Genomic DNA, 26807 nt, shown 5'->3' with positions numbered 1-26807 from the left:
TCAGGGGGCTCAATGCAAAGAAGAAAGAGAACAGGTAGTGAGGGTGTTGATCTGCACATTCCTGCCTGCCTTCGCACGGGCCAAACCAAGGACACAGCAGCAGACAAAGGTGTCTTGTCTTTTCTCTTGGTTTCTGCAAGATCATTACCCGTGGCTCTTTGGCAGGGCTGTGTTATTCCATTCTAGCACTATTTCTGTAGAAAACTGGGGAGAAGGGGGTTGTGCTGACACTACCTCTCTGCTTGCCTACTGGTCCTTGCCACCCCTGGCCCTAGTTGAGTCTGTTGACGAATTTCAGTGAAATTTGGGAGTGAAATTACAACTGCAAAGATAGCGTTCCTGTAAGTTTTGAAAGATTGCAATATAAACTCACCCTCTAGAAGAGATCAGAGAATCTAGTTCAGATTCATTTGCCCCAGGCCACAAGAGACATTTCAGGGCTCAGACCTTACTGGGGGCATGCAAGTCGACTACCTGGAGGCACAGCTCTGTGGAAAATCCCACTTCTCTTTATAGAGTTGCTTGTTTCTTACTACAACCAAATTCTGTCTTTAGTTTTAAGATGAAACTGATCTTTCTGTACATGTTTTGTCAGAATTTATCAGTCATCTTAAAGAAAGATAAATAAGGGGGGAAGCTGCTTGAATTCATCACTTCTAAGACCTTTGGTTGATAACTATGAAATGACCAGAGGAAAGAACATTTCACCATATTGTAAGTTCTGGTAGAAGCTGCCACAGAGAATGGCAAGGTGCTGTTTGTATATAAAATACATTCTGTGGGAAGAGAAACTGAAGTGAGTAATACTTCATCTGCCTTGAATGGGTATGGCGATAAATAGAAGTTTAACATGCAGGTTAACTGAGATTGGAGCTGAAGCTTTCTTTATGGTTGGAGTATTTATAAAGCCTCTGCTTTGTGTTCACTACTTCCTAGTGAAGAGGGAACTGCTGCAGCCTGTCTCATGTCTAGGCAGCCTGCTGTGATGTGTCTCCTCTGATCTGCTGCTCATTTTCATAAAACTTGTGGGAACTTAATAGCTTTGACACTGCCAGGTTGAGATGAAAACGATCATTTTGTCAAAAGGAATTGAGGGATGGGGAGCAGGAGAGAGGCATGCACAGGCGTATATCCAGACTCAGGCAGCGTGGTCGTGTGTCTCCTGAGGAAGCCAGGCTAAAAAATAATGGTCCAAACAAGGGTGAATGATGCTTCTTTATCTTCTTCTGTCTTGACTGTACTTCTGACCAGGCTCACCCTGTTAAGATTTAGAACGCTGTCCTTAATTTAAAGTTGACTTGCGGGGGCAGAGGTGGCTGTGATTTGTAAATAGAAGGAAATGAGCCCTGGCCTTTAGCTGGCACAGCACAGATTAACAATCAATAGTCCAGCAGGACAGATAAATCACAAAAGCCAAGTCAAATCCTGTACAGCTAAAGGCCAGATGGATGGTCCAGATCCAGGACTGTGCCTCGTGTGGAAGGCAGGATGGACGCTCCTCTCTTTTGCAAATTTCTGCCATGAGGGTTGACAGTTGGTCCTGATAAATGGTGCAGAATCCTCAAAACAGAGGCAGCTGCGATGTGAACGGGAGAACGGGGAGGCAAAGGCTCCCAGTCAGGCTGTGGAGGAGGAGCGTGGCTTTGCGACAGGTCCTGCGATGAGGACAGCTCTATGGCTGTACGGGGCACGTGGGGTTGGGTGGCAGACCTGGCCTGGTTTGGGGTGTAGGCATTCCCAGTGCCATGGCAGGGCAGCTTGGAAATGGGAAATGCAGAAGGAGGTGTTACTCAGGTGAGTTGTTGTTGCCCTTAGCTCTGATCCGTGTGTTGTGGGCTCTCGTCACACGACACAGCGTCAGCCACGTGTTGTCTTCCCCTGCCTGTTCCAGTCGGGGCTCCAGCACCTGGGAGTCGCTGCCTCCAGCCCTGCCCTGCCCTGGCAGGAGGGAGAACACCAGCACGATCCAGCTGTTGGTGTGACACAGCTAATGTGTTTCAGAGTGGGTAGAGTGGAGCAAGGATCAGGTTGTCAATAACACAGATATAACTGGGTGGATTTGTGATGTTACCTAGACTAGCAAGTAATCGCAGCAGCCTCACAATATTACCCTTAATCAGAAAATATTTGTCCTGCATCCCCATCACGTATTTGAACTCAAAGTGGTGCCAAAAAGAAGAGAGGGGCAGAGTCCTCCAAGAAGATTGCGCTGAACCCGTCTGTCCACTTAACGTCTGAGTGTTGGAAGTATTGTCAGCTCAGAAGTTTCACCAGTATTGCACTTTCTCAAGAGCAAACATTCAGAACGTGCCAAAATGCACTTGGCTGTGATTCTGTGTGTTCATAGAGCCGACAGTCAGCGTTTGGTGCAGCTCGGATTGAATCATGCAGGGAATGAAAGTTTTATAAACCCCTGACCGAGCTGAGGTGCTGCATAGGCGGGCAGCACCCGGCTGGCAGGCATGGCACCTACCTGCCATGGGTGGAGGGCTGTCACTGAGTGACTGCGGTTGGCATCCGTGTGCGGTGTGTGCACGAACACGGGCACGCTTTCAGGGGGAGCAGGGATTCAGAAAGGCAGAGCAGGCACCCCCCTTCTGTGTCACCTTCATAAAAGGCTCCTGCAGCTTTTCCCCTCGCTGAGCTTGGAGTACAGAAGTGCGACAGGATGGAGGCAGCGCTCCAGCCCGTGATGCACAGCCCTGGAGCAGCCACGGGCTTTACGGGAATGACACTTACGGCTGACATCAGATCTGAGTATTTGCATTGGATTTCGGTGTCAGCATCGGAGGAGTGGCTTAGCAGGGACACTGTTTCACTCTTCCCATCCAGCGAAGAGGCAGCTCCCTCTGAGAAGATACTCACTCCCCTCGGCTCTGCTATCCTGCTTGCGTCTGACTCCTCCCTCCTGCAGCTCCGAACAGCGCAGGGTGAATCCAACAGCCTCTCATTTCTACTATGTTTCTCCCCGAGCTACTAGAGCTTGAACATACCTGATATTCTGCCTTCGTTTCAGCTGAACTCGTGAGTAAGGCACATCTCCTGATTATCTGTCAGAGCTGAATGGCACGTTATTACCCGAAGAGCCTGAGTTAACCATCTCCCAGTACTGAAAGGATTATGAAGAACTGCTTTTTTTTTTTCCAGCACCTTTGATACTTCATTGTTGCCTGATTTTTCGAGAGCATGAATTGTTCTGGTTATCAAGGGTGCTTTCACCTGAATATTTCTTCATCAGATGCCACAGAAGAGTCTCTAGGAAAACAAAGAAACTTGTGATGTGGAGCTAACAGTTCTGGTTTCAGCTAGTGAAAACTTGCAGAGTCAGTGAGAAGGCAAAGAAAAAAATTTGCCAAGGACGATGTCGGTAACGCCTGGTAATTTGTCACTCAATGGGACAAGCTTCTTCACTGAAAATCATAGCATCATGGATAAGCCTAGTGAGCATAAAACTTTGAATGTCTTTCTATTCTGCTTGACTTTTATCATTGCATTCACAGCACTTCTGGGCAGCATTTATTCACTAGTTTCCCTGCTGAAAATGCAAAACAAAACCACTGTTTCAATGATTGTGACCTCTTTGTCACTAGATGATTTGATCAGCGTTGTGCCAGTGATTATTTTCATGCTCATCCAGTGGTCAAGTGATGTCCTCCCCCAGCCTCTGTGCACCGCCTCAGCGCTTATGTATTTATTCCAGGGCATTTCTAGCAACATGAAAGGGTCTCTTATAGTTTGTTACAACTTCTACACCATCAACAAAACTAAGACAATGGGCTGCAGCACTTCCAAGCGACGGGTGAGCATGGCATGGGCCATTCTTACCATTTGGATTGTCAGTTTGCTGATCTGCGTTTTGCCTCTCTGTGGTTGGGGCAATTACATCCCCACCTCCTGGGGCTGCTTCACTGACTGTGCCAGTTCCTACATCTTGTTTTTATTTATTGTCTACTCGCTGTGCTTTTGCCTCCTCACAGTGCTGGCTGTTCCTCTAACTTACCAGCTGTTGTGCTCAGATGAGCATCAGCTATTGCACATCGATTACCAGGAAATCTCTCGAGGCTACGCCACCCCTGGGACGCCTGCAGGCTGCAGTACTGCCACCCCATCTCTGTCACCGGTGGACCCTGTGGATAAAACCCTGAAGCATTTCCAAAGCACGTGTCCGAGCTCGGAGGCAGTTTTGAGGAAAGGTGTGGCTGAGAGCGCTGCACTCGAGCCCCGTTGCATGCCCAGCACACAGAGCAGGAGCTTCACGGTGGGCTTCGCCCAGAAACGGTTCTCACTGATTGTGGCGTTGACCAAAGTCATTCTCTGGCTTCCAATGATGGTAAATGGTCAGATTGCTTTACTTTCTGCTGTGTACTGACGTTTAACTGAGATGTGAGTTGGTGTGCCGTGGATTCAACATGAACAGTAGCTATTGCAGCTGTTCCTGATAGTACAGTTTGTGCCAGCAGAAGTCCTTTTGAGCAGGTCTGTGTCACTACATGAATTTAACTGGCTTTCAGTAGGTCTGGCAGAGCCTGATTCATCAGTATGTTACTCTATCATCACATTATTTATATCACCTGAATACAGGGATGAATAAGGTCCACCCTTCTGTATTGCCAGCTGTCTGACAAGCATTTGTTCAGCATTATGGGGTCTGTGAATTGTACTAAGCCAGCCCTTCTGGCCCTCCTCACAGCTGGCACGTCCTTTGCCAGGCTAAAAAATGGGAGTTTGTTAGAAAAATGAGGTTTGTTTGCATCTTTGTAATCTCTGTAGCACTGGAGGGCGGGGAGGGCTGTCTGTGTGCATGCACTGGTGTATTTGGGAACAGGTACGTTCATGTATAATGAGAAAGGAGTCTGTTAACATGGAACATGGGTCTGGGGCAGTGTTATCCCTGTCCCCGGGTGTGTATAGACTTAGCACCTGAGCTGCTCTCCGTGGAAAGAGCATTACAGAGCACCTGCAGCACAGCCCGGTGTGGTGCCAAGTTCCCTCTCCTGTTCCCCATCAGGAGCTGGGGTTCCTCAGAGCCGTGCAGGAGAGACTGAGCTAGCAGGCTTTTCTGAGTTGCTTGTTTTAATAGTGCTCTGGCATCTATATTTAGCTTAAGCAAGGGGTTTTCTGAGAAATGCAGAATGAGGAGGAGAGCCTCTGTCAGTGTGTTTTCTCCACTCTCTGTTAGAAACAAAATTGTTAGGCTCAGCACACATTAATGACAACCTGTGTGTTTTACTTATGTCATACTCATGGTGAGATGTTCTGTTTATTCCTGGAAGTATCTCAGGAGCCTGAAGTGATTTTAATTTCAAACTGCTCTGCCTTTCAGATACAAATGGTTGTCCAGCACGTCACTGGTTTTCAGAGCCTTTCGTTTGAGACACTGAGCTTCCTGCTGACTTTGCTGGCTGCCACAGTCACCCCAGTGTTTGTCCTGTCAGAACACTGGATCCACCTGCCCTGTGGCTGCATCATTAATTGCAGGAGGAACTCGTACGCAGTGTCTTCAGAAGAACTCAAAAGTAAGTATGGGAGGGTGGTGCGCAGCTGGAACGTGTCTCGTAGTAAACAGGGTAGGAAGTTCATGTCGGTAACAGCACTTTGCACTCCTTGAAATCATTTACCTGGTATACAGACATTGTTCAGTACAGTATATGAGACTCAACATTCCTGCGAGACAGGTGGGTGGAAATAGTGGATGCTGAGGCACAGGAGCGTGGCTGATTTTCCCAGGTCACTGTCAGATCTTTTAGCAGAGTCCGACGGACTCAGAATCCTGGTTTCGCTCTCCTCTCTTACCCTGGGGAAGATGCATCTACCAAAATCTGACTTTTGCCAATCAGATATATGGGACATGCAAAACACATTTAATGTTGTGGGGGAAAAAAATAGTGCTAACTGGGGGCAAATTATAAGGAGAGGAGCAGGAGCTAATGTTTGTACCCCTGCGCTGTAGCTACTAACCAGAAGTCACAGCGACGCCAATCAGCAAATAGTGAGGATGTGATGGACGGGAGGGGCCTCTGTCTCAGTGCATTCCTGCTGCTTGTTGAAAGCTAAGGAACCCTGACACAGCTTCTGCCTAAAAATATTTCCCTGCGTGTTTATGAAGCTTACCTTGGTGTAGCAGAGGATGCCAGACCTTCACTGGTAAGCTCCTTGGAGTCTTCCAAAGCCCTGGTTTCCTCTGGGCCTCCCTGTAACACCAGCTGGAGGAGTCCCTGCACACGCTGCTGCCGCAGCCTGTCTCCCGCAGTTACACGACTCGTGTTCTTTTCATAAAGAACTTGATCATGTGGTGATAGCCAGGGAAGCAGGAGACAAAGAAATACAGCTGTCACTCCATGACTTATCTCTAGTGAAAAGCACACTTAGGCTTCTGCAAACATGAATAACTTCATCATATTTGTGGCTAAAAGACTGTGTAATGCCTTCCTGTAAATCCCCTGGCCACAGTTACTTAGGAAGTACCTCTGTCTCCAGTGTGCACGTAGCTGCACAGAGGGATTGCATTTTGAATTACAAATGAAAATATGTTTCCAGTATTACTCTGAGAGAAGTACTTGTTATTACAATGGTTTTTTGAAGCTTGTTATACCTATTAATATAAGTTCAGTATCTTTATTAGTGATTAATTTACATTAATTACACACAAATGTAGGCATATATATTCATACACATTTGCTTTCTGGGACAAGCGAAAATGTATGAACTTAAAAAAATCCAGCTGTTCAACAGTAGGTAACTATGGAAAGTTTGAAGGATAGAGATCTGCCACAGGATATTAAACACATCTGTGTCTGTTAGATCTCTGTTAACGTATAATAAATATGTTCTGGTAAAAAATCAGTAAGGAAGCCTACAATAGAGCAATGGTCGATTTTTTGATTTACATTCATAATTATTATCAATAATAACTTCACAGAAAAAATTTCAATTTCCTATTTATAATGCTGCAGTTATATTTGTATATAACAATTATATGTTTATGCATTAATGCTTCAGAAGTGAGAGCTGCAGTGCTAGCATTTGATACCATTGTCCCTTGAGGCCTGGTCCAGGGGGAGTTGAAAGTGCTGGCAAGTTTTATTTAGAAAGTTACAATTAGACTAGACTAGACTAGTTCAGTTGGAAGGGTCCTACGAGGATCATCTAGTCCAACTGCAAAAGTGAAGAACTAAATACTTCTGAGTGTCTGGGTGTTGTTTCCCATTCTCTGGAGTGAAAGTCCTCTGACTTCCGTGGATGGATTCCTGACATTCAGTGCATGTTCAGGGAGAAAGCAAGCTCCTGAATCCTGGAGAAAAGCCATTCTCGTTCGTGGCTTTCACTTGCTTTGGACACGTTCTCCAAAGGCAGAATGGCTTGTGCTGAAACTGATGCCATCTCAACCAATTTCCCAGAGAGGACGACTGCAGTTCGTCCAGAAGACAGTTTATTTCAGCTGTATTTAATAATGCTATTTAGAGAAATAAATGTTCAACAGATGGAAAAATAGCAATTATAAAATTATTTAAGATAAATCTGTGACTTTTAGATATTTGTAGTAAAGGCTGTTCTCAAGTTTTAATGCAATGACTGCTAAGGTCAGGATTTCACCCACAATTAAATATGATCTAGGAAGCACACAAACTGTTGAGTAGAAATAAAGGTTGTACAAATGTATCCCCATACCTTTTATTTTATAATTTAGCATGAAAGGTTTGGTGGGAAGATGATTTCATTACTTAAATAAAAGGCACTTCTTTAGTTACTACATAATGTAAGAGGAAGAGGGGGAGGATGAAGAATCTGAGGTGTTTTGTGTTAGAAAGGAGGAAGAATAAAAGGCTATAAATAATGATTGAGAATTGTTATTTAATTGTTCAATTGCTGTGTAAGATTAGTTGGAGCACTGAATGTAGAATGGAGAATATACAAAAAATTTCATTGTGTGAATACTTCAAATATTTATTGTTTATGCTAGAATTCTGTTTTTCTTGCTTGACTATTAGTACTGAAGGTTAGTTATATATTCTCAGAAACGTTTTATCATTTTGTACAATTTTCACCTTTGGGAATATAGCTGAAATAGCCTCTGAAAAAGACAGTATTACAAAATTTAGATATTTTCTTCTTGTGTGTGTCCCATAAAACATCATCTATCGCGTGTTTTTGAAAATGGCAGATAATCCACCAGTTTCTGGGAATCCATTAACTTTGGAATGTGTAATTTGTGAATTCATTAAGAAGTCAGCATAACATACCATCTGAGAAGTCTTTCTTCTCAACAGTTCGTTCTTTTTATGGATAGAAATTTGTCTGTTTCTAGCAGTCGTTAAATAATTTGTTCCATGTTCTAGAATGTAATTTTCATTGTGTATGTCACCTCACTTTTCTTCTTGGTTTTGACTCTTTCCAATATGACATTTCTTCCCTTTCTGCTTAGCCAAACGCAGGGTTTTCGAATTCAACCTGTCATTCCAGCAAGGTTATGGAATCTACAAAATATCCCGTGAAAACCACCACCGCCACGATGGTGATGGTCAATCTACGTCCTGTCACAACCTGGTGAGCTGCGAGGGCGAGAAGCCCCGAGCCCCTCGGCGAGGGAGCGGCGCTGCCCCGGGCGGCGGGCGGGCGCTGCTCAGCACCGCGGACAGCTCCCGGGAGGGAGCGCCCGCAGGGGGCGAGGGCCGAAGCTGTGAGACGGCGACTCTTTTTGAGGGACCAGAACGGAGGTTGTCTCACGAGGAAAGCCGTAAGCCTGAGCTCACAGACTGGGAATGGTGCAGGAGTAAATCAGAGAGGACACCTCGGCAGGTAAAATATGGATTTGCCCTTATTTTTTTCTGATTATAAGAATTACTTAACCTTTTACTTACATTCAAATTACTATTAGTCCTATTGGTTGTGTAGTTACTTTTAGTAAAAATCATACTTAGTGTTGTATATTTTAGTAACCGCACACCTATTTGCAGATTCTGATCCTGCAATAATTTCTCACTTGTCTTCTTAATCATGTTTTTTTAATGATTATTATTATTTTGTGTGCACCTGCATGATCTGTATATGGTAAGAATTCAGTATAAATTATGTTAATTCATCTTAAGGAATAGGAATTTTCTCTCCAAAAGACTCCAAAAGATTACATTTTCAAGAGTATTTCCAAGCATCTGGTGACTTTTTTGTCATGCTTACACGTTGAGTAGGGGAAAACAGAGAACTGCAAAACCAAGCATGAATGGTAAGTCCACAGAGAAATGTAGATTTCAATCTGGGCATAAAGATTCCTATTAGACTCAAACAAAAATATTCCAAATATTATATTGTTCATGTGTTTCCTTTGGATTGTGGACAGTTATTGGGAAGAAGAAATTCTGAGAAATTTATTAGTTTTTAGGAGCTCTGAGAGAAAGGTAGAGTCTTAATACATTAGCACTGCAATGGAAAGACTTGTTAAAGGTGTCTGTAACCTCAGCTTGTGTAGTTCTTTGCACAGATGTTCTGATTCTGCTCTCTCTGGTGTGCACTGTATTGAACCCAACAGAGCTCACAGATTGGGAGAAGGGGAGTATCAAAACCCACAGGCTTTAAGGACATACCACCTAAATTAATGGAGCGTGCTCCAATCTTGCTGTGTAACTCTTTCACCTGAAGGCCTGTCCTGTTGAATGTGCCACCACTGCCACAAAAGCTGGGGTTTGCTTTCAGTTGTCAGACTGCAGGACTGCGAGCTGTTCCAAGGGCAGGGTCCTCATCTGCCTGTTCCTTGCCGTGGGGATAGCGGCGTATCACGAACAGCAGGATCACTGGTTTCCTCAGCGTGGAGGTGTGTTGGTTCTGCTGTGACAAACCTTGTTGTTAGTGCCCATAGTGGGAGGGTCTGCACTGACTTCTGACGAGAGTTGGTGAGGTTGGTGGCCATTCCTTGTCAACTGCCTGTTAAGTGGGCAACGAGGATGAGGACTTTCTGTCCCCTGAAAATTCATGATTATGAGCCAAAGGCCGAACGCTGGCACGAGGCCCCAGGTGAGCCTGCGCTGTGACATCTGTAGTGGAAATTGAAATGAGCAACAGCTGTTTATCCCTGTGGCATTTACATGCTGCTTTTGGCACACACTGGGCTCTAAAAAGATCTCAGAGTGGCCTAAGGAGTGAACAGGGGTAATCGTGCAGTTATCTGCTCCCTCTGTGTGCACCTTTCCCGTGCTGTGGCATTTATGCTCCAGTGCACAGTTTTGGGCTGCATAAATAGTGCATGTAATGATCTTCTGGCAGCACAGATACACACCCATTGTCAAGATTCTGTGTACCTATCAGTACAGTTTTCATGTTTTATGTGTGACACAGTCACAGGTTCATATTGCTGCTGTAAATTGCCTCTGAGACAACCCAAAATGTCAGCACTGCCTGCTCACCTTTGGAAGGTTCCCTTGGTGGAAGCCAAAAGGAGCCAGTATCAGCTTTCGATGTATCATGCATGAGCAACCAGGAAACACAAGCGAAAGGACAAAACCAAAGAACACTGAAGTATTTAAAAAAATATTTTATTACTATTTGAGTGATAAATAGTAATACTATTTGAGGTTGAGTTTTCATTTTATTTTATGAAATTTCAGGAGCTTTTGTAGTATGTGGCAGAATTACTCCTTTTCTTTTGCTGTATTTGCACAGTGAGAAGTTCATGTTGGCCATAGGAAAAGCATATCTTCAGTTTTTCTCCAGGATTGTGACACTGAGAGAAAACAAGAGTGTGTGTCTCTCTTCTGAGGAATGAGCAAAAACTTAATTGAAAACTTAAATGCTCAGGAGGGTGATTTTCTTATTTGGGGAAAGCTGTTTGCTGTGTTGTGTGGCAGCAGTTATTCTCCCACTGGCCTTCAGTGGTCACACAAACTCAAGTATCAGTTGCCTGTCAAGGGGTTTAAGTGTCTCCACTGAAATAAGCAGAAGTCTCTGTAAATCTGAGAAACGCGTTTCCAGGTGATACAGTTGCATGTTCACACCCTATTCAAGGACAACAGAAGATGGTCAATAATTTTCCTGGAAGCCTTAGTTTTTCCCGAGCTATGTTTGGAAGGGGAAACTTACATGAAGGAAGTTGGATTTTAAGGTCCGAATGGGAGGGGAGGACTTGACCTTGCCTGGGTTATGAGAACCCTGTCTTCTGGAGCGTGTGCTGACTGGGCTAGGTGAGGCTCTCATGCTTCTGGGGCATTGCCTGCAGAACCACAGCTTCTGTTCATCTTAACATGTCCCTTCAGTGAACTCCACAGCTGGTAACAGTTTCTCCTTGTTTATTTGAACTCTGGTACCTAGAATCCCAGTCCTTCCTCCCACCGCAGCCCCGAGGTGGTGCAGGAGGCAGGAGTTTGGGGCACAATGAAGTCAGAAGCCAAAGCCAGTCTGCCTGGCTGAGTGTTAACTAAACTCTGAGGGTTTGAGTGTGCACTGTGGAATTCTGTAGACATTTGGCACTACAGTTGGTGGGAGTGGGGTAAGAGCCTGTGTGAAGTCCACAGGACAGGAGCTGCAGAAGGCTTCAGGTTGGAAAGAACCTCTGGAAGTCACCTGATCCAACCTCCTGCTCCACGCAGGGCTGACTTCAAAGCTACATCGACTTGCTCTCGGCCGTTGGCACGTACCTAGGTGAGATGTAGAAGATGTGTTTTATATCTAAATGAGGGAATCCCCTCTCTGATAAACACAAGTTTATCATTTGAGTCAAAGCAGGGATTTGTTTGATATTTCAAATCTGACTGATCATCCCTTTCATGAAAAAGCAAATGTTCACTCCGTTGCAGTGTGCAGTGATGAGCTACCGTGTTTGTGGGCAAAAGTAAATGACGACTCAGCCTGGTTTTAATCTAGTTCTCACTAACCTCTTGTGTGCCATGTGTAGTTTGGTTAATAAGGTCAGTATATCACTAGGTTCATCATTAGCAGTAGTTTCCAGATGGTATTTAAAAAAAAATTAAAAATTCCTTTTCCCATCTCCTGTGTCTGCCATTTCACATTGCTGCACCTGTGACTCCCATGCCAGCAGGTACGAACACCTCTCCGTGAAGCAGCTGGCAGTGACTGCGTGTGGATGGCTTTATTGGCCCTGGGGCTTTCTATGTCACTTTTGGACATACTTCTTCACTCCTTGCAGTGCAAGGAATCCCAATTCATCCTTTCCTGACATTTTCCAAGTTACAACCCAGTGTGCAGTTGCCAGGCATTAAGGCTCCTGCGGTCTGAAAGTTCAAGGCTTCCGAGGTACAGATCTCCCTGCTTCTGACATTCAGCGTGAGTGTCCAGAGCTCCACAGCACTGACATTTGCTTTGCTGCTGAAAAAGGGCAGAATGTGAAACTCCAGCAAGCGTTGTAAAAATAGCTTTAATGCATTTATCAGATGTATGTTGGATGAAAGATCAATTTGGGCCAAACATGAAATAAGTTGAAAGCCATCCCTTTTATTTATCCTGTCTGGAAGTCCCAAAGTATCTAAGAAAAGTCACTTTCTTCTCATCACTCTCCCTCTCTCACCTTTGTTAAAAAAGGAGTCTTCCCCTAGCATTTATTGGCCGTGTACTTCTTAATTTGTCAGCTAAGCTGGGGAGAAGATACCAAACCATACAAAGAAGTGGGTGATTATCCTAATAGGATAAAAGTTCCTCATCTTCAGTACTTTCAGGCCACAAATGCTTGATCACAGAAATAAATAGAGATGTTCTTATTAGAGTACTTCCAGGTTTCTTTTAAATAAGCAGAACTTGTAATAACTTACAGTAGGAGGAAGAACAGGAATTACACATGGATTTTCAGCTTAGCTGTTAAGTGGTGTGGTAAGTGTGTCCTTACATGCTGAATTTCCACACAGCAGAGGGCATAGGTGCTTGGCATGAGACCTTGAGGAAAAGATGATCTCAGTCCTTCTGCACATACTTGTTGAAAAATGGACAGTGAGTTGTCTTATAGAAAACCAGAATGCATTTTTCTCAAATTAAAATTCTTGTTCAGAGCAGGTTGAACAGGAGAGGGAGATGAGATGTAGTGTGCAAATAAAAGCAGGCTTGACCAAGCGTTGTTTCACAGAAGAACACTTGCCCGAAGTTCCTCTGAGAAAGCTCAGGAGGAAAAGAAGTGACATACTGGAGAACAGTGGAGTCTGAGCGTGCTGTGGTCCAGAAACAAACCCAGCACACGTCCTGCCTTCTTTCTTTAGCACTTTCCAGTAAATTTACTCAGCCCTTTCACCTAAAAGCTGTGGGTTTGCCTCTGTTTCAGCCTGGGGAAAACTAAAGCTTCCACAAATCTTGTCTTTCTGCAAAGCAAGCATATGGCAGTGGCTGTGCTGATGAAATGAAGGCAGAGGTGGGAGTACTGGCTGCAGTGCTGTGTGCTAAATTGTGGTGTTTCCAGGCAAAAATATCCTCTTGGGCTGCATCCTGAGGGCAGGACAGAGCTGTGTTTTTGCCATTAACACTAATGGAAGTCAAGAGGCTGAAGTACACGCCGTGCCCTTGAAATGTGTCCCCTTAGTTTCTGTCCTACAAAGCCATCCTGTGCATTTTCTTCCAGCTCTACTTCTGTAGCAGGAGGTGTTCAGTTAAATAACTTATAGTCATGCTGATGGGCATGTGTGCTGTTCTGAGTTACAAAGAAATGTTCAATTTCCTATTTTGCTACCGCCAAACTTACAGCGTGTGTTGGGTTGATGGGCCGAGTGTGCACACAACTGCTTAATAGTAAAAACCCCTCTGAGGCAAAGGACTTGCTGAAATCTGACTGAATTTTGGGGGATGCTTTCCATCTCGTTTGAAGGTGGTTTGCACTGCTAGGTGAGGGTAAGGATCCAGGGAAAGGCTTGGCATCTCTGATGAAAAAGTAATGGAGTAAGGAACTGGGAGTGCTGGTATGGCTGGAAATAGTGTCTGGTGTTCTGGTGTGACCGAAGCATTGCGTTACACTGTGATTAAGAACTAAGATGTGAAAACCTGTGTGCTTAGCTAAACCTGGCCAGCCAACTCGAGGAAAGAGAGTTTCATCTGAATGGAAATTGGCCAGGGTTGAGGACTCTGCGGGTCCAAAGGTAAACCCTGCCAGTAACACCTGCAACTGGGTCCTTGCGAATATGACTTTGTTTTTGCTGATTTTAAAGTTATGTGATTCGCATAGTGAGATAAAGGCATAAGGATTTAATGGGTAAACCCAGAATCCTGCAGTTCCTGTGGAGGTGGCCCTCCCTGACAGCCTCTGCACACGCTGTACGAGGGGTGAGTTGCAGCTGACCTGCTGCCTGCGTGTCGGCCACAGAGGCTGAGAGGGGAGTGGTGTTAAACAGCACAGCTCTCCCCAACAAACCAACCTCCCACCTCAGGCAGGAAACTGGGGTTGGCTTTGGAAGTTGGACGGTCAAAAGCAGATGCAGTAGGTTACCTTTAGCAACTCAAACTTTATCAAAATGGGGGGAACAATCCAACCACGTTTTACTCAAGGTTGTAAATAGCAAGGTTAGTCAACAGGGGGCTGCTCCAAAGCAGCCCAAGCCCAAACATCCCAGCGTTTAGTCAGGTAATATTCCATTACATTTGGTGGGGCTCTGTCTGCATAAAGTGACTCAGGGGAACAAGGGATGAGAATCTCCCTACGTTACTTTTTTCCACCCTCCGAGCAACAGGCGATCCTTGCAGAAGGCTGCCCATTTTAATTTGTATTGTGACAGCAGTATTTTTTACTCTGCCATTTTCAGACCTTAAATAAGCAGTGAGAAAGGCTTCAATTACTGTGATTGAGCTCTTTGAAGAGCAGGGAGCCAGACAATGTATGTGATGCCTTTGATTTTCTGTGGAGGCTATGTGCTACTTGGAAGCTGTCGCTACCTTGGAGTGATAGTAATGATGCCGTAGCTGGTTGTCTCCTATTTGTCTGGTCTGTGAGTAGAGAGTTACTCCATCAAAGTGATTTCTCTGGAATAAAAGTGGCATGAAAGGAGAATGAGGCAGCAGTTTTATTTAATGCCTATATAGGCTAGCTATAATTGAGAGGGAGAGAAAAAATGGTACTTGTCATTTCTAACTCTTGCTCAGCTGCATTTTTGAAAGATACACTGGTATTTTATGAGATGTTAAAGGTATCTCCCTTTCCTAAAGAGACTGAGTGTAAATGTGTCATGTATTTTTTTGCCTATACTTAACTGCCTTCAGGCAACAGAAATCTCCCAGGCTTGCAACATGTTATAGGTTTTCTGATTATTTTTTTTCTTTGACTTGGTATCTCATCTGTGGGTTGCCTCAAGCAAACTCTTTCAAGAGACTCTCTGTATAGAACCTATTTATGTGCCCTGCAAAGAGAAGGGGGAGGCTGTGTGAATTATTTCCCTTAGGAGGACTCAGCGCTCGCTCTCTGTGTGTCTGCAGTTTGAGGTTTTGTTAGCAGTGATAAATACACAGGATCTTTCTCACTCCAGGAAAGTTGTAAACATTCCAATAAACACCAGGCACGGCGCAGAAGCTGAGGTACGAACGGACTTGAAGATTATATTTGCTTTCCACTGGCCTATACAGCTGCACCCACGCTGATGTGCTGTGATGTTCTCATCTGGTCCCCTCCTGCAGGTGGCTGGAAAATCAATGTATCATTTAACCATCATCTAACTTTGCTCCAGGTGGGACAAAGCGGGCGGTCCTTGCCACGCTCGCTGACGCTCTGCTTGCAGTTAAGCTGCAGTTGGCACTGTTGAATTGCACAAACGGGAAATACTGAGAGTAGAAGCATTTGCCCAGGAGGCAAGGATGAGTATAGGTGAGCTCCTGCAGCGCTCCCCTCGTGCTGGCAGCCCCATGTGAAGCAGCTAGCTTTCTGTGGCTGCTGTTTACTCTGGGTCAGATCTGTTGCTTAAACAGGTTTTTATGAATGCTAGACACAAGTATGTGTGCATGCATGGAACTAGAGAAAAGAGATAAAAACCTGGGCTGTGGAGAAGTAATGAGGATAAATAAGCCTTGTGGAGCTGACCAACAACACCGTATGTCAGAGACTCTTACAGGAATCAATCCTGCAAAGAGCTGCCCCTGACTGGTATCAGTGTTCCTTTTCTGAGAGAACAGGCAATGCTGCAAACAAAATCGATATCGCCCTGACCAAGGGATCCTTGTGCATTGGCCCTAATGCCACTTAATGGAGTAGGATTACAAAAGCAGTGCAATTTAGACACCTTCCATAAAGCCATGACGTTCTAGCCTGATATGTTCTGCATTTTTTAAAGGCTTCTGCTGTTCTTCAACATATTTTTCTTCATTATATTTTCCTAGCAAGCGAAAACACCATTTCAGTTTACCTTTACTATTCCTGCAGCTCAGCAGAAAGCCTGTTAGTATGGTGCTTGCAAATGAACTCAGACCTTTTTTCCAGGACTGTCAGTACACACGTCAAATAAGCTTCACCAAGTCTGGTGAAAAGGGTAAGGGCCAGTTTTGCAGGTATTGCAAAAAAGAGAATGAACGTCAGCAGATTCTCTCCTGTGCAAAGAGTGACCACTTCCTGGTGGCAAGGTGATGGAGAGGGCTGGACCATCAATGTCCACCAGCTGGACATCCCACGCTCTGATTTCTGTACCGATAGAGCTCTTCTCTGCAATACTGACCTGCCTCAGACAGTTAATGATGCAACCAGCCCTGTCAGTCAAGACCATAAGAAGCCATTTTCAAACGTCCGTGGCTGGAAAGCTTTGGCAGATATATGTAACCATGCAAAACCCATGTTCTTTAGAGTGTGATATGTGGATTTCATAGTTGCACCTTTCTAAAATAGGAAATTTCAGTTCTGTGGACACTAACACTGCTTTAATTGTGGTCCAGTTGACAGAACCCTTATTACTTGGCACTGACTGATACTGTGCGGTGGAGATGCAGGGCTGGAGGTATCTCTACAGCTAAGAGCAAGGTGATTGCCTCAGTGCAGTGCTGGCCTCGTTGTTCTGCTTTTAAAACCTCAGGCAGCTTCTCCACCTCCCTCTCTGTATGAACAGAGGTGTACACCTAGACCATGGCCTTAGCCTTCAGTTGCGTGGTCAGTTGTTGCCCACATTCACTGTACCCATGAGGAAACCACACCAGACAGAAATACAAGAGCCAGAGTGAGTTTGCCCAGGGAGCCACGGTGCTGGCATTTTTCAACTTTCAAGTGCATGACTTCGAAATTTAAATGTTCCTCTAGTGTAGGTTTTGAATAATATCTCTGTTTCTTGCGCAAATATTTATCTTTATGCAAATAATTAGAGCTAACACTGAAATTTTAATTCTGTGCACTCTTTTTTATCTGAACTTGCAAATAAATTATTAGAAATTGTCGTAAATATCTCACACTGTGTTGTGAGAACAAATGCACAGCATTACATAAGGACCAAGTCTGTACTTGTTCTAAAAATCTTATTAAAAATAACAAATCAAACAGACACGCACATTTTCCTAGTTACTTTTGAAAGATCAGTGTAGGATGTGAGACAGGTGTCCTGAAGGCAAGAAGTTTGTTGAAAGCCAGACGTATCAGCAAATCCCATCAGGCAAGCCTGTTTCCATGTTGAAGAGAGTTGTTCCTTGTAAAATCAGCTGTTCTGTCTGTGAAAAAGACTATTTAAATGTAATAGATTTGAAACAGCAAATCTTTACGTGAAAATATAGATTGTAATGATTTTAGCATAAGTAGGAGCAGAGCACAGAATCACAGAGTCACAGAATCACAGAATCAACCAGGCTGGAAGAGCCCTCTGGGATCATCGAGTCCAACCATTGCCCTGACACCACCATGGCAACTAGACCAGGGCACTAAGTGCCATGTCCAGGCTTTTCTTAAACCCCTCCAGAGATGGTGACTCCACCACCTCCCTGGGCAGCCCCTTCCAATGGCTAATGACCCTTGCTGAGAAGAAATGCTTCCTAATGTCCAACCTGAACCTCCCCTGGCCAAGCTTGAGGCTGTGTCCTCTTGTCCTAGCGCTGGTTGCCCGGGAGAAGAGGCCGACTCCCACTGCGCTACAACCTCCCTTCAGGTAGTTGTAGACTGCACTAAGGTCACCTCTGAGCCTCCTCTTCTCCAGGCTAAACACCCCCTTCTGTAGGACATCAGCGATTACGGACGACAGAGAAGCTGAAGCTCGTGGCAGATGGCTCCCACGAAGCCCCGCAGTAAGGAGAGCCGTGGGCTCACTGAGCGGCCTTAGAGCCAGGCGCCTTCAGAGCTTCTGTCCGTGCTGCAGCCGTGTGGTGCAGGGGTCACTGAAGGGGCCATATGCATTATTTGTGGAATATTAAAGGCCTTTCTGTTGAGCTCATTCACTTCAACCCCAGAGAGCTGAGTACAGCAGTTCTGGTGTGTAGACACACGTGCTCTTACCTTGGATGCCTCTCTTGCACTTTCTGTTAGTAACTTGCTCCAAATACCAGTCTGTCCACACCGGGCAGGCCAATGGCAAACACTAGTTTCAGGGCATCTGAGGTGAGCTTGTCTATTCTTGTCATACCCTGTTAGGTCTAAATTTACAGCAGTCAGCCTCTCAAAGGGCAGATCATTGCAGTAATTAATTGTACTGCGGCTAATTTTTATTTTTAGGGAGGTGGAAGACTAAGCTTCTATTTTAAAATGAACAGAAAACACATTGTCTCTGGAAAGAAATGTTGGGATCCTGACTGGAAACATTCTAAAAATAGAACTTTTCAGCTGGAGCTGTATTCCACCAAAGTAATTAGGAACGCAAACTCATTAGAGCTTTATTTAGGTTGCTGGTATCTCTGGGAAGGCAGCATGGCCCGATGGGGGTGGCGTTGGACTGGGATGCTCCAAAACCTGCCCACTGTCCTTGGCTCCACCACGGCGCCGTTCCGCTGGCTGGGGGGAGTCACTCCACTCTGGGACCTCCCAGCAGAGCTCTCCTGCCTTTTCCAGAGACGAGAGACACACTCTAATACGATCTCTACTTCACTGTAACACTGATGTTACACCTGTCTTCTGATTCCAGGGGCTGTGATTCACGACGTTTGAAAATTAGGAATCATGAAGGAGAGTCTACAAATGACCTTGTGCTTGCGCCCATTGCCCAGACACGGGCGTGCAGAACCACTTGAGATGCCTTAGGGTGTCCCACTTGGCCTCCAGCAGCTGCTTCGGGGGGCTGTAGGTCTCCCATTAGTCCTCTGTTATATTTGAAAGTTTTTTGAGGGTGTCTTGAATCTTCTATGGCATCTCTGATGGCACGAGGCAACCATGTCTGGGCAACTAGTTCAGACTCCCAACGTCTGAGTACGCAGCCTGCTGGCACAGTCAGGGAGGGTGGCTCCTAACTGAGGTGCGCTGCAGCATCCTCCAGACAAATTTTCTGCTTCCCTTTGATCCCGTAGGAATCCCAGGCCCTTAGGCATTTCCTTTCTTTCCCCAGTTAACCTTTTTTTTCTCCACTGGCATTTACCATATTGCGACAGCGATTTATTATCTTTAAAATCACACTGAGCTGTGAGCTGCGTGAGCCACCACTCAGGCCGGGTGGCTCTGAACAGTTCACCTTTGATTCCAGTTGCTAACCAGCGTTACCTGGCTAAGGATCCACATCTCCAACAGGATCAGCTTTGTTCTCAGGAGATGAAGGATTAATTGATAACAGTGTTTGGAGAATGGAGCTGTTTGTGCTTTCCTTTCCCTGCAGTGTAGCCACCCGCTCCCTGAAACAACAAATTACCTGGGAAGCGTGTGCTTATCCAGACTGGGTGATGGTCTCTGCCGGTGCTAAGCACTGGAGAACCAAGACCGCTGAGTTTAAGCTCCTTGTAACAGAATGGATCCAGTTACACTTAATATGAAATGCAAAAAGTATGTAGAAGTGTTTGGTACTTGAAATAATAATTTTCTAGGCTTCCTCTAGCAGAATAAATTCTCGATCGCTTGTAAACTAGAGTTTTAACTTATTTTGACCAGCACATGTCACTACCTCAGGATCAGTATTCCGAGTTGGTTGCAGTCGTACATTCCTGCCTTCTCTATAAGCACCCAGCTCTGCACATCGCGGGTCAGCTCCTGGAGACCCTGCTGGGAGCAGAGGGGACGCCAGACACCCGTGGGAGGCACCGACAGCACGCGGAGGAGGCTCTGCTTTGGCAAGTGGGGAAATTACAATTTTCTGTGAGTGTACTTGCAGCTTAATGCCCCTTTATTAATATTTCACATAAGTATTTCACGGCAAACCAGATAGAAAAGGATATTTTTCTTTGGTTTCTGCCAGTTTGCAAGGAGGAAAAACAATAACAGATTCTGTAAAAGTCACCTTCCCCTTCCCATCCCCCTCAAAAAAAGCCGTAGGGATCAAACCCATTTTCTATTCAGGGAAGGCTGCGGAGTTTCTAGGTGCCATCAACGGCCTTAGTGGGATCATTTAAAAACTGTAAGTCAGGCGGCTCCCGGTGGCCCTTGCTCACTGCTTTGAGCATTTCCCAATGGAAGCCCTCCCGCAGGCAGCCCTGCAGAGGCTGAGCCCTCCCCGGCGTGGCAGGAGCTTTCCCACGGTGAATCCGGATCAAACGCTGCTCAGGCAGCCGGAGCAGGACAGGGAGCCCAGTCTGCAGCCGCAGGGATTGTGAGGCAGGTTTGCCTCGTAGCAACGACAGCTGCGTTCTGTCCTCTGTGAAATCTGGGAGGTGGATGGTTTAATTTAATCATGAAAGGATTTGCTTTATCAGTTATGCAGGGATTTCTCTGCTCAGCGTGCATCAGCGCTCCTTAAGGAACAAGTGCATTTGTGATTTATTTCCTGGTAGTTTTGTGTCTTTGCCTGTTACAAATGCATGTGCTGGCACACGTAGTCCCCCGGCGCAGTCCCTGTCCCAGATCCTGACAGCCAGAACAGCGGCACCGTCTCGGGCAGAGCTGCACAAGGGTGTGCCCTGGGGAGGGTGGGATGGAAATAAACCCCCCACAGGAGGTAAAACCAGGCAAGGGAAGGGCCAGCTCCCCTTGGCAGGAGCTCCTGGCAAACATCCCAGCATTAGTGATCCCGCAGCATTCCCGAGCCATTAAATGCGTGTGGATATATATTGAGCACCTCTGAAAATCATCAACTTGCTGTTCCTGTGATGCAAACCTGCAGAAAACAGGGATAGCTCAGATTTAGTGCTAGACTGCAGCGTGTGTGAGACCGCCAGATATTTTGTGGGGTTCAGTTGAAGCTGGCCTCAGCGTAAAGGGAGCGATTGTGGCTTACAGGATGTTTTGATTGGGGAATGGCAGGATTTTTTTCGTTGAAACATTTGAGCATTTCCAAATTGAAACCTTTCCTTGAGTCCCACCAGAAAGTAAGAAATAAAATGTTATAAGATAAATATTTTATATACATATATGCATGTGTACAATGAATAAATAAATACTTGTATGTATCTATGCATGTGTGCACGCAGAGAAGAAGTATCTATAAGTGGATGTAAGAACCAGAAGAGACTTAATTTTAAATCTGCTGTTTTCAAGCAGATGTCTGATCCTTCCTTCACCTCTCCTAGCTGAGAGTGAGTAAGGTCTCAGACAGTCAAGCCTTCCCTTCACAGGATCATGGTCACCCTTGTCCTTGTGTAGTTACCATGGATGCCAAACTGGGATGGGATGCAGGAGAGTGAGAAAGAATGCACTTCAGCTGGGGGTGTCTGTGATAGTACTACAAACCCTGGTGTAACTAACGCCAATAAACAAACACAATACTGGAGTTGTAGAAAAATTTCTACATTTTATTTAGGAATAATGATAATTATGTATGTGTATCTAATACGCTGCAAAGCTACAGAGACACAAAAGCTGCAAAATGGCACTTTGGTTGAAAAGACAGGATTTTATTTTATTTCACAAAGCTTTTTGTGCTCGTGCCTGATTCCTGCGTGCATTGTCAAGAGAGCATCAAAACGTTGTCTTTCTGAAGATGATCTGAGAAACAAGTGGCTGTAAGTTTTCTGTACCTTCTGAAACACATCTTTTTAGAGGTGCTTTAAAGAGAGAACACATAGCATAATTTGTGTGGGAGGAGTTAATGTGCACATTTCTCTTAGAAGCTAGGTTTTCTTTTAAATACAGGAATACAAAGTGTGTGGGCAAAAGAGTGTGGGAAGGGGCTGGTGGAGCAGTACCCCTTCAAAAGGCATTTGGGCCCAGGCGGTGGAGAGTGAGATGGCAGACGTTCAGCAACAGCACAGTGGATCTCTTTCTGTCCTCACGGGAGAAAAATGAATCATAACCCTTCTACAACTGTGGATGCTCTTGTTCCCACTGGAATAATGCAGAGATGAGATACAGGAACGTGGATGGATGAACTGAAGGCCACTGTTAAGTGTTATTCAAATTGCTTCCTGTTCCTACTGCTTTAGAATTGAATTTCATTGTAAGGCTTAAAATCAGAAAGCTGAACTGTAGGTTACAGTGGGAGTGGAAGATAAAATACTTCTTCACAGGATGGACCCGTGTAGTCTGGTTTGCTGGTAGATTCCTATTTATTGCCATGGTTGCATCATAAGGAGCAAAAACGGATATTCAATAACGATATCAAGGACAAGCTAAGGGTCACATTCTGTTCTCATTAGTAGTGGTTTATACTGAAAGTAATTCCAGTAATAATTGATTTTACCTGGCTGTACATAAAACCCGAAATGCATTCTTCCCTCTTTGGGACTAACAGTGATTTTATTCATAGCATTTTTGTGTTGGATTCTCTACTTGTAGAAACAGCTGAAGGCATCTGTAATGGAACAATATTTCTACTGGAATTTTTCTAGTGGAAAATGGTGTAGTTTGCTGGTTTCCTCACTAGTGACTGGGAAGTAGCATGGAAGACTTGGTATGTCCCTTTCACTTCTGAAGTAAATACTGATTTCTCAACACAAAACAGACTTTCAGAAAGAGCCACTAAATCTGTGGTCACTGGAAAATTTCTCATTCTCCAGAACTGGAGTATTCCTTCCAGCAAGTGAGGAGTACTCATTCTCCCCCCGGTGCCTCAGACATATCCTCCATCTTCTTGACGTTCAGTCTGACAAATCTGCAGTGTTTTACTGAGTAGAACGTAACCTTGTGCTGAAGTAATCAGTTCTTATTTAACTTTTTTTTTCATACTCTTTAGATGTCTTTCTGTATAATCTAAGTGCTCTTTTAGGCTGTTCTTCAGACTCTGAGCTTGATTAACTACCAGGAATGCAGACACTCTTGACTGACTCTGCAAAGGACTTTGAGTATTGATTGCAGAAACTAGACGGGGGGCTGGAAACAGAGCTGTAGGGCTTATATCCAACAGAAACACTGTTCTAAATGCCTGTTACCAAAATGATTAGGTATCCAGGCTCTGCCTATTGCAATAGCCAAGACACTAACCTTGTGCCTCTGTCCGTGCTGCTTGGAACAGTAGCCATTGCCCACTTGATCTTCCCCAGAGCTGGGGTTGCTGCTCTGTCGTCTAGTGGCCTTAGTAAGCACCTGGGATGGGAGACAAGTGGAGAAGAGCTTCCTCAAGCTGAGAAAACAGTTATTCTCACATCTCTCCTTTCCTGGAGGAGTGATCCTAATTACTAATTGCTACAGAAAATGTAAGTGCCAACACCTAACTGTGCTTTAAAGAAAAAGCTCCCTCATCACTGCTTTGAGACAACGCTGGTGCTTCCCCTTGGGAGAGCTGCACTGGAGAGAGCCCCTGTACCACCATGGCTCTGTGCTCGAGCAGCGGCCAGGAGCTGGCAGGGAGCTGCTGCCATCTCACACTCATTGATACAGGACCTTTGCTGGCTTGATGACACAGCACAATAGCTGCCTCTGTAACTGCACATTGGAAGAACACTTGAGGACCATTTTTCTCTGACAAATCTATTAAGGAGACTAATACAACTTTGATTTGCTTCCAGCAGGGCAAGCCAGCTCCTGGGGTTTTGTCAGGCAAATTCCTTTGTCGAAGGACCACATTAAGTCACAGTCTGGCAAGATTTTTCTGTGCAATGAAACCTAATTTCCTTTTCCTGCTCCTTAGTGAAGGTGAGGTAATGTGGCACTTGATTTAGCTGTGTGGTTGTAAAGTTGTGCCTAATTCGACAAGTCTCATCACAACAGCTTCCTTTAATAATCAGGAAATAATTACCCTTCCCAGCTCACTGTGAACAATTTCACCTTTCCAGTCGGTATCCTAAACCCTTCTGCTTCTACTCACTTTTTCAGTTTTACTGGAAAGGAACTATTTCACACAACTGGTCCAAGTGGAAGAGGTCCTTTCAGTGCTGAAGTAATGCTAGTACTTGCCCGTGCTGCCAATTATTAGACCTGGTCTTTCTGTCACTCCTTTTCTTCTTCTGTCTCTCCTCAGACAGTTTGCACAAGACAAACCAGTACCCAGGAGGACAATACTGGAGCTTCTGCTTCCAAGGGGGAGCTCAGGGCATCCCCCTGTAACTTGCCTGGGAAGGACTGGTCTTTTCCAAAGCCCAGGGTTCCTGTGGTTTGTCTCTTAGTTGCAGGCAGATTAATCATGACACTTACAAACGCAGAGGCTTATCCTTCTGTCCCAGCCAGCCGTCTCCCTCTCTCATCTTAGCCCTCCCTCACATGGCCAGTAAGAGATGTGAGGCAGCAGCAGCGGGAGGTAGGGATGCACCTTAGCTGGAGAGGGAGCTGCAGCACAACAGGAGTAAGTGTGGAGTTCACATAACAGTGTGATCTGGAGATATTCGAGGTAGATTTAAAAGATCATCAGCGGGTCCCAGAAGCAGCATAGCAACAGCAGCACAGGAGACTGATTCACCTTGCTACCTGGCAGCTTTCAATACCCTCCGCGCACGCCTCTCCTAGTGTCTGCGTGGGGGCAGAGCTGGATCCTGCAGCTTCCCCTCATCCCAGTAGTCTTCTCTGGGGTGCATTTCCCTCTAAGCCAGTGTAGCCCTTCCTCGTGAGCTGCCCTGTCCCAAAGTCAGCACGTCACCGCCTGCCAAGGAGTCTGCTTTTGGCAAAGCTGCAGTTCCTTTTAGTAGTATTTTTTAGTGAATAAGAGCAGGTTTTCAAATGCTAATCCCTGCCCTTCTCAGTAAGCAGTCAACTGTAGCAAAGCAGATGAGGATGGAGCAATAGGTGACCCCTCAGTGAGATTCTCCAGAACCTGAGTCCGATGTTTCTTTGTTGTGTGTGTCTGCTGCTGCCATCACATTTGTTCTGTCTACGACACGTCACTGAGTGGACAACCTCCACAGTTAAAAACGAGAGACTTTATGGCATGAGAAGAGTCAGGATCTGTCCTGCAGCACTATGGAAGGGAACAAGTAACAACCTACCACTGAGTCAGCTACCACGGTCCACAGAGGAGCAAGCCATGTCCTCTGTTCTCCGTGCAGGCACTCGCAGTGATGTCTTTGTGTAATGCCTTTATTTATTTACAGCCTCTGAAACACTATTTTCATTGCAACTGCTAAAAATTCTTGGTTTGAGCATTCAGCTTTGAGCATTCAGCTTTGTTCTAGAAGAAAATGCTATATTGGCTTCTAGAACCACTGTGAAATGTGTTTGGCAGCGGGGCTCTGGGTGGGCCCTCTGGCCATCAGGGTAGTGGTGCTGTAAATCCTTTTTACAGGTTTCCAACTGATACTGTTGGATGAACATTATTTCCACCATAAAAATAAACAAAAATGTGTTAAAAGTTCCCTGAATAATATATGACAAGTTATTTTGGAAAGTTCAGCTTGGTAGCTAAGCCATCTGTCTTTGAGCACCTAATTTAGCTAAGGCTAATTAAGACAGGGTGCCCAAGGGAGACAGACGTTGTCAGCGTAGGGTCCTGGTTTGAACAGTCCTCTGGTGTCATTTCTTTCCTTTCCCTCACTGTATGAGGAGCTTTAGGAGATCAGTGTCTTGGTCTGATTTAAGCAGAGTGAAAACACCTTCAGAGGTGCCAGTGAGTACCAGCCAGAGAGGTGCCTGCTCGTGCTGCTGTCTCCTTGGGAGCGGCTGCGAGGAGCTGTGCCGTGTAGACTGTTCTGATAAAGTGTGTGTGTCCACAAGCTGTAGCTGAGTCACAGTCACTTGGGGCTTCACTTTTTATACTAAAGTGTATAATTATAAAACACTTCTTTCTACTCTTTAAAGTCATAAATACCAGGTTTCTAAAATACTGCAAGGAAAAATCGACAACAGTAAAATAAGCTAACAAACTAAGCAGAATTGGCTTATTTATAATGGATTCTGACTTCAAAAATTAGCATGAGGTAATGGTCATTCTTTCTCTTTCCAGCGATCAGGCGGGGCCTTAGCTATCCCTCTGTGTGCATTCCAAGGAACTGTATCTCTTCAGGCACCCACAGGAAAAACGCTCTCTTTATCTACGTACGAGGTGAGCACTGAAGGGCAAAAAATAACACCCACGTCCAAGAAAATTGAAGTGTATCGATCTAAAAGCGTAGGTCACGAGCCAAACCCGGAGGAGTCTCCTAACACATTTGCTGACACGAGTGTTAAAATTCATTTAGAGGTTCTTGAAATTTGTGACAATGAAGAGGCCCTGGACACTGTGTCAATCATCAGTAACATCAGCCAGTCCTCCACACAGGTAAGGTCTCCATCCTTACGTTATTCACGGAAAGAAAACAGGTTTGTCTCGTGTGATTTAGGGGAAACTGCCTCCTACTCCCTCTTCATCCCATCAAACAACCCTGACAGCGATATTAACATATCAATTCCAGACACTGTCGAAGCTCATCGGCAGAATAGTAAAAAGCAGCATATGGAAAGAGGTGGTTATCAGGAAGAAATTCAGATGTTGAATAAAGCATACAGAAAACGGGAAGAAGATGGCAACAGCAATTAA

General features: G+C 45.1%; 1 protein-coding gene across 1 annotated transcript; it reads left to right on the top strand.

Moving 5' to 3' along the window:
• The first annotated feature begins 3355 nt into the window (after positions 1–3355).
• GPR149 (G protein-coupled receptor 149) lies at positions 3356–26807 on the top strand. The gene is made up of 4 exons (XM_068407075.1): positions 3356–4330; positions 5324–5516; positions 8423–8796; positions 26235–26807. The coding sequence occupies exons 1-4, from the start codon at positions 3362–3364 to the stop codon at positions 26805–26807; spliced, it is 2109 nt and encodes a 702-aa protein (XP_068263176.1). The 5' UTR covers positions 3356–3361.

This window comes from Nyctibius grandis, chromosome 8 (genome assembly GCF_013368605.1).
Source record: "Nyctibius grandis isolate bNycGra1 chromosome 8, bNycGra1.pri, whole genome shotgun sequence".
Classification (NCBI taxonomy): domain Eukaryota; kingdom Metazoa; phylum Chordata; class Aves; order Nyctibiiformes; family Nyctibiidae; genus Nyctibius; species Nyctibius grandis.
Note: the sequence above shows the minus strand (reverse complement) of the source record. Positions and strands in the feature narration are given on the sequence as shown.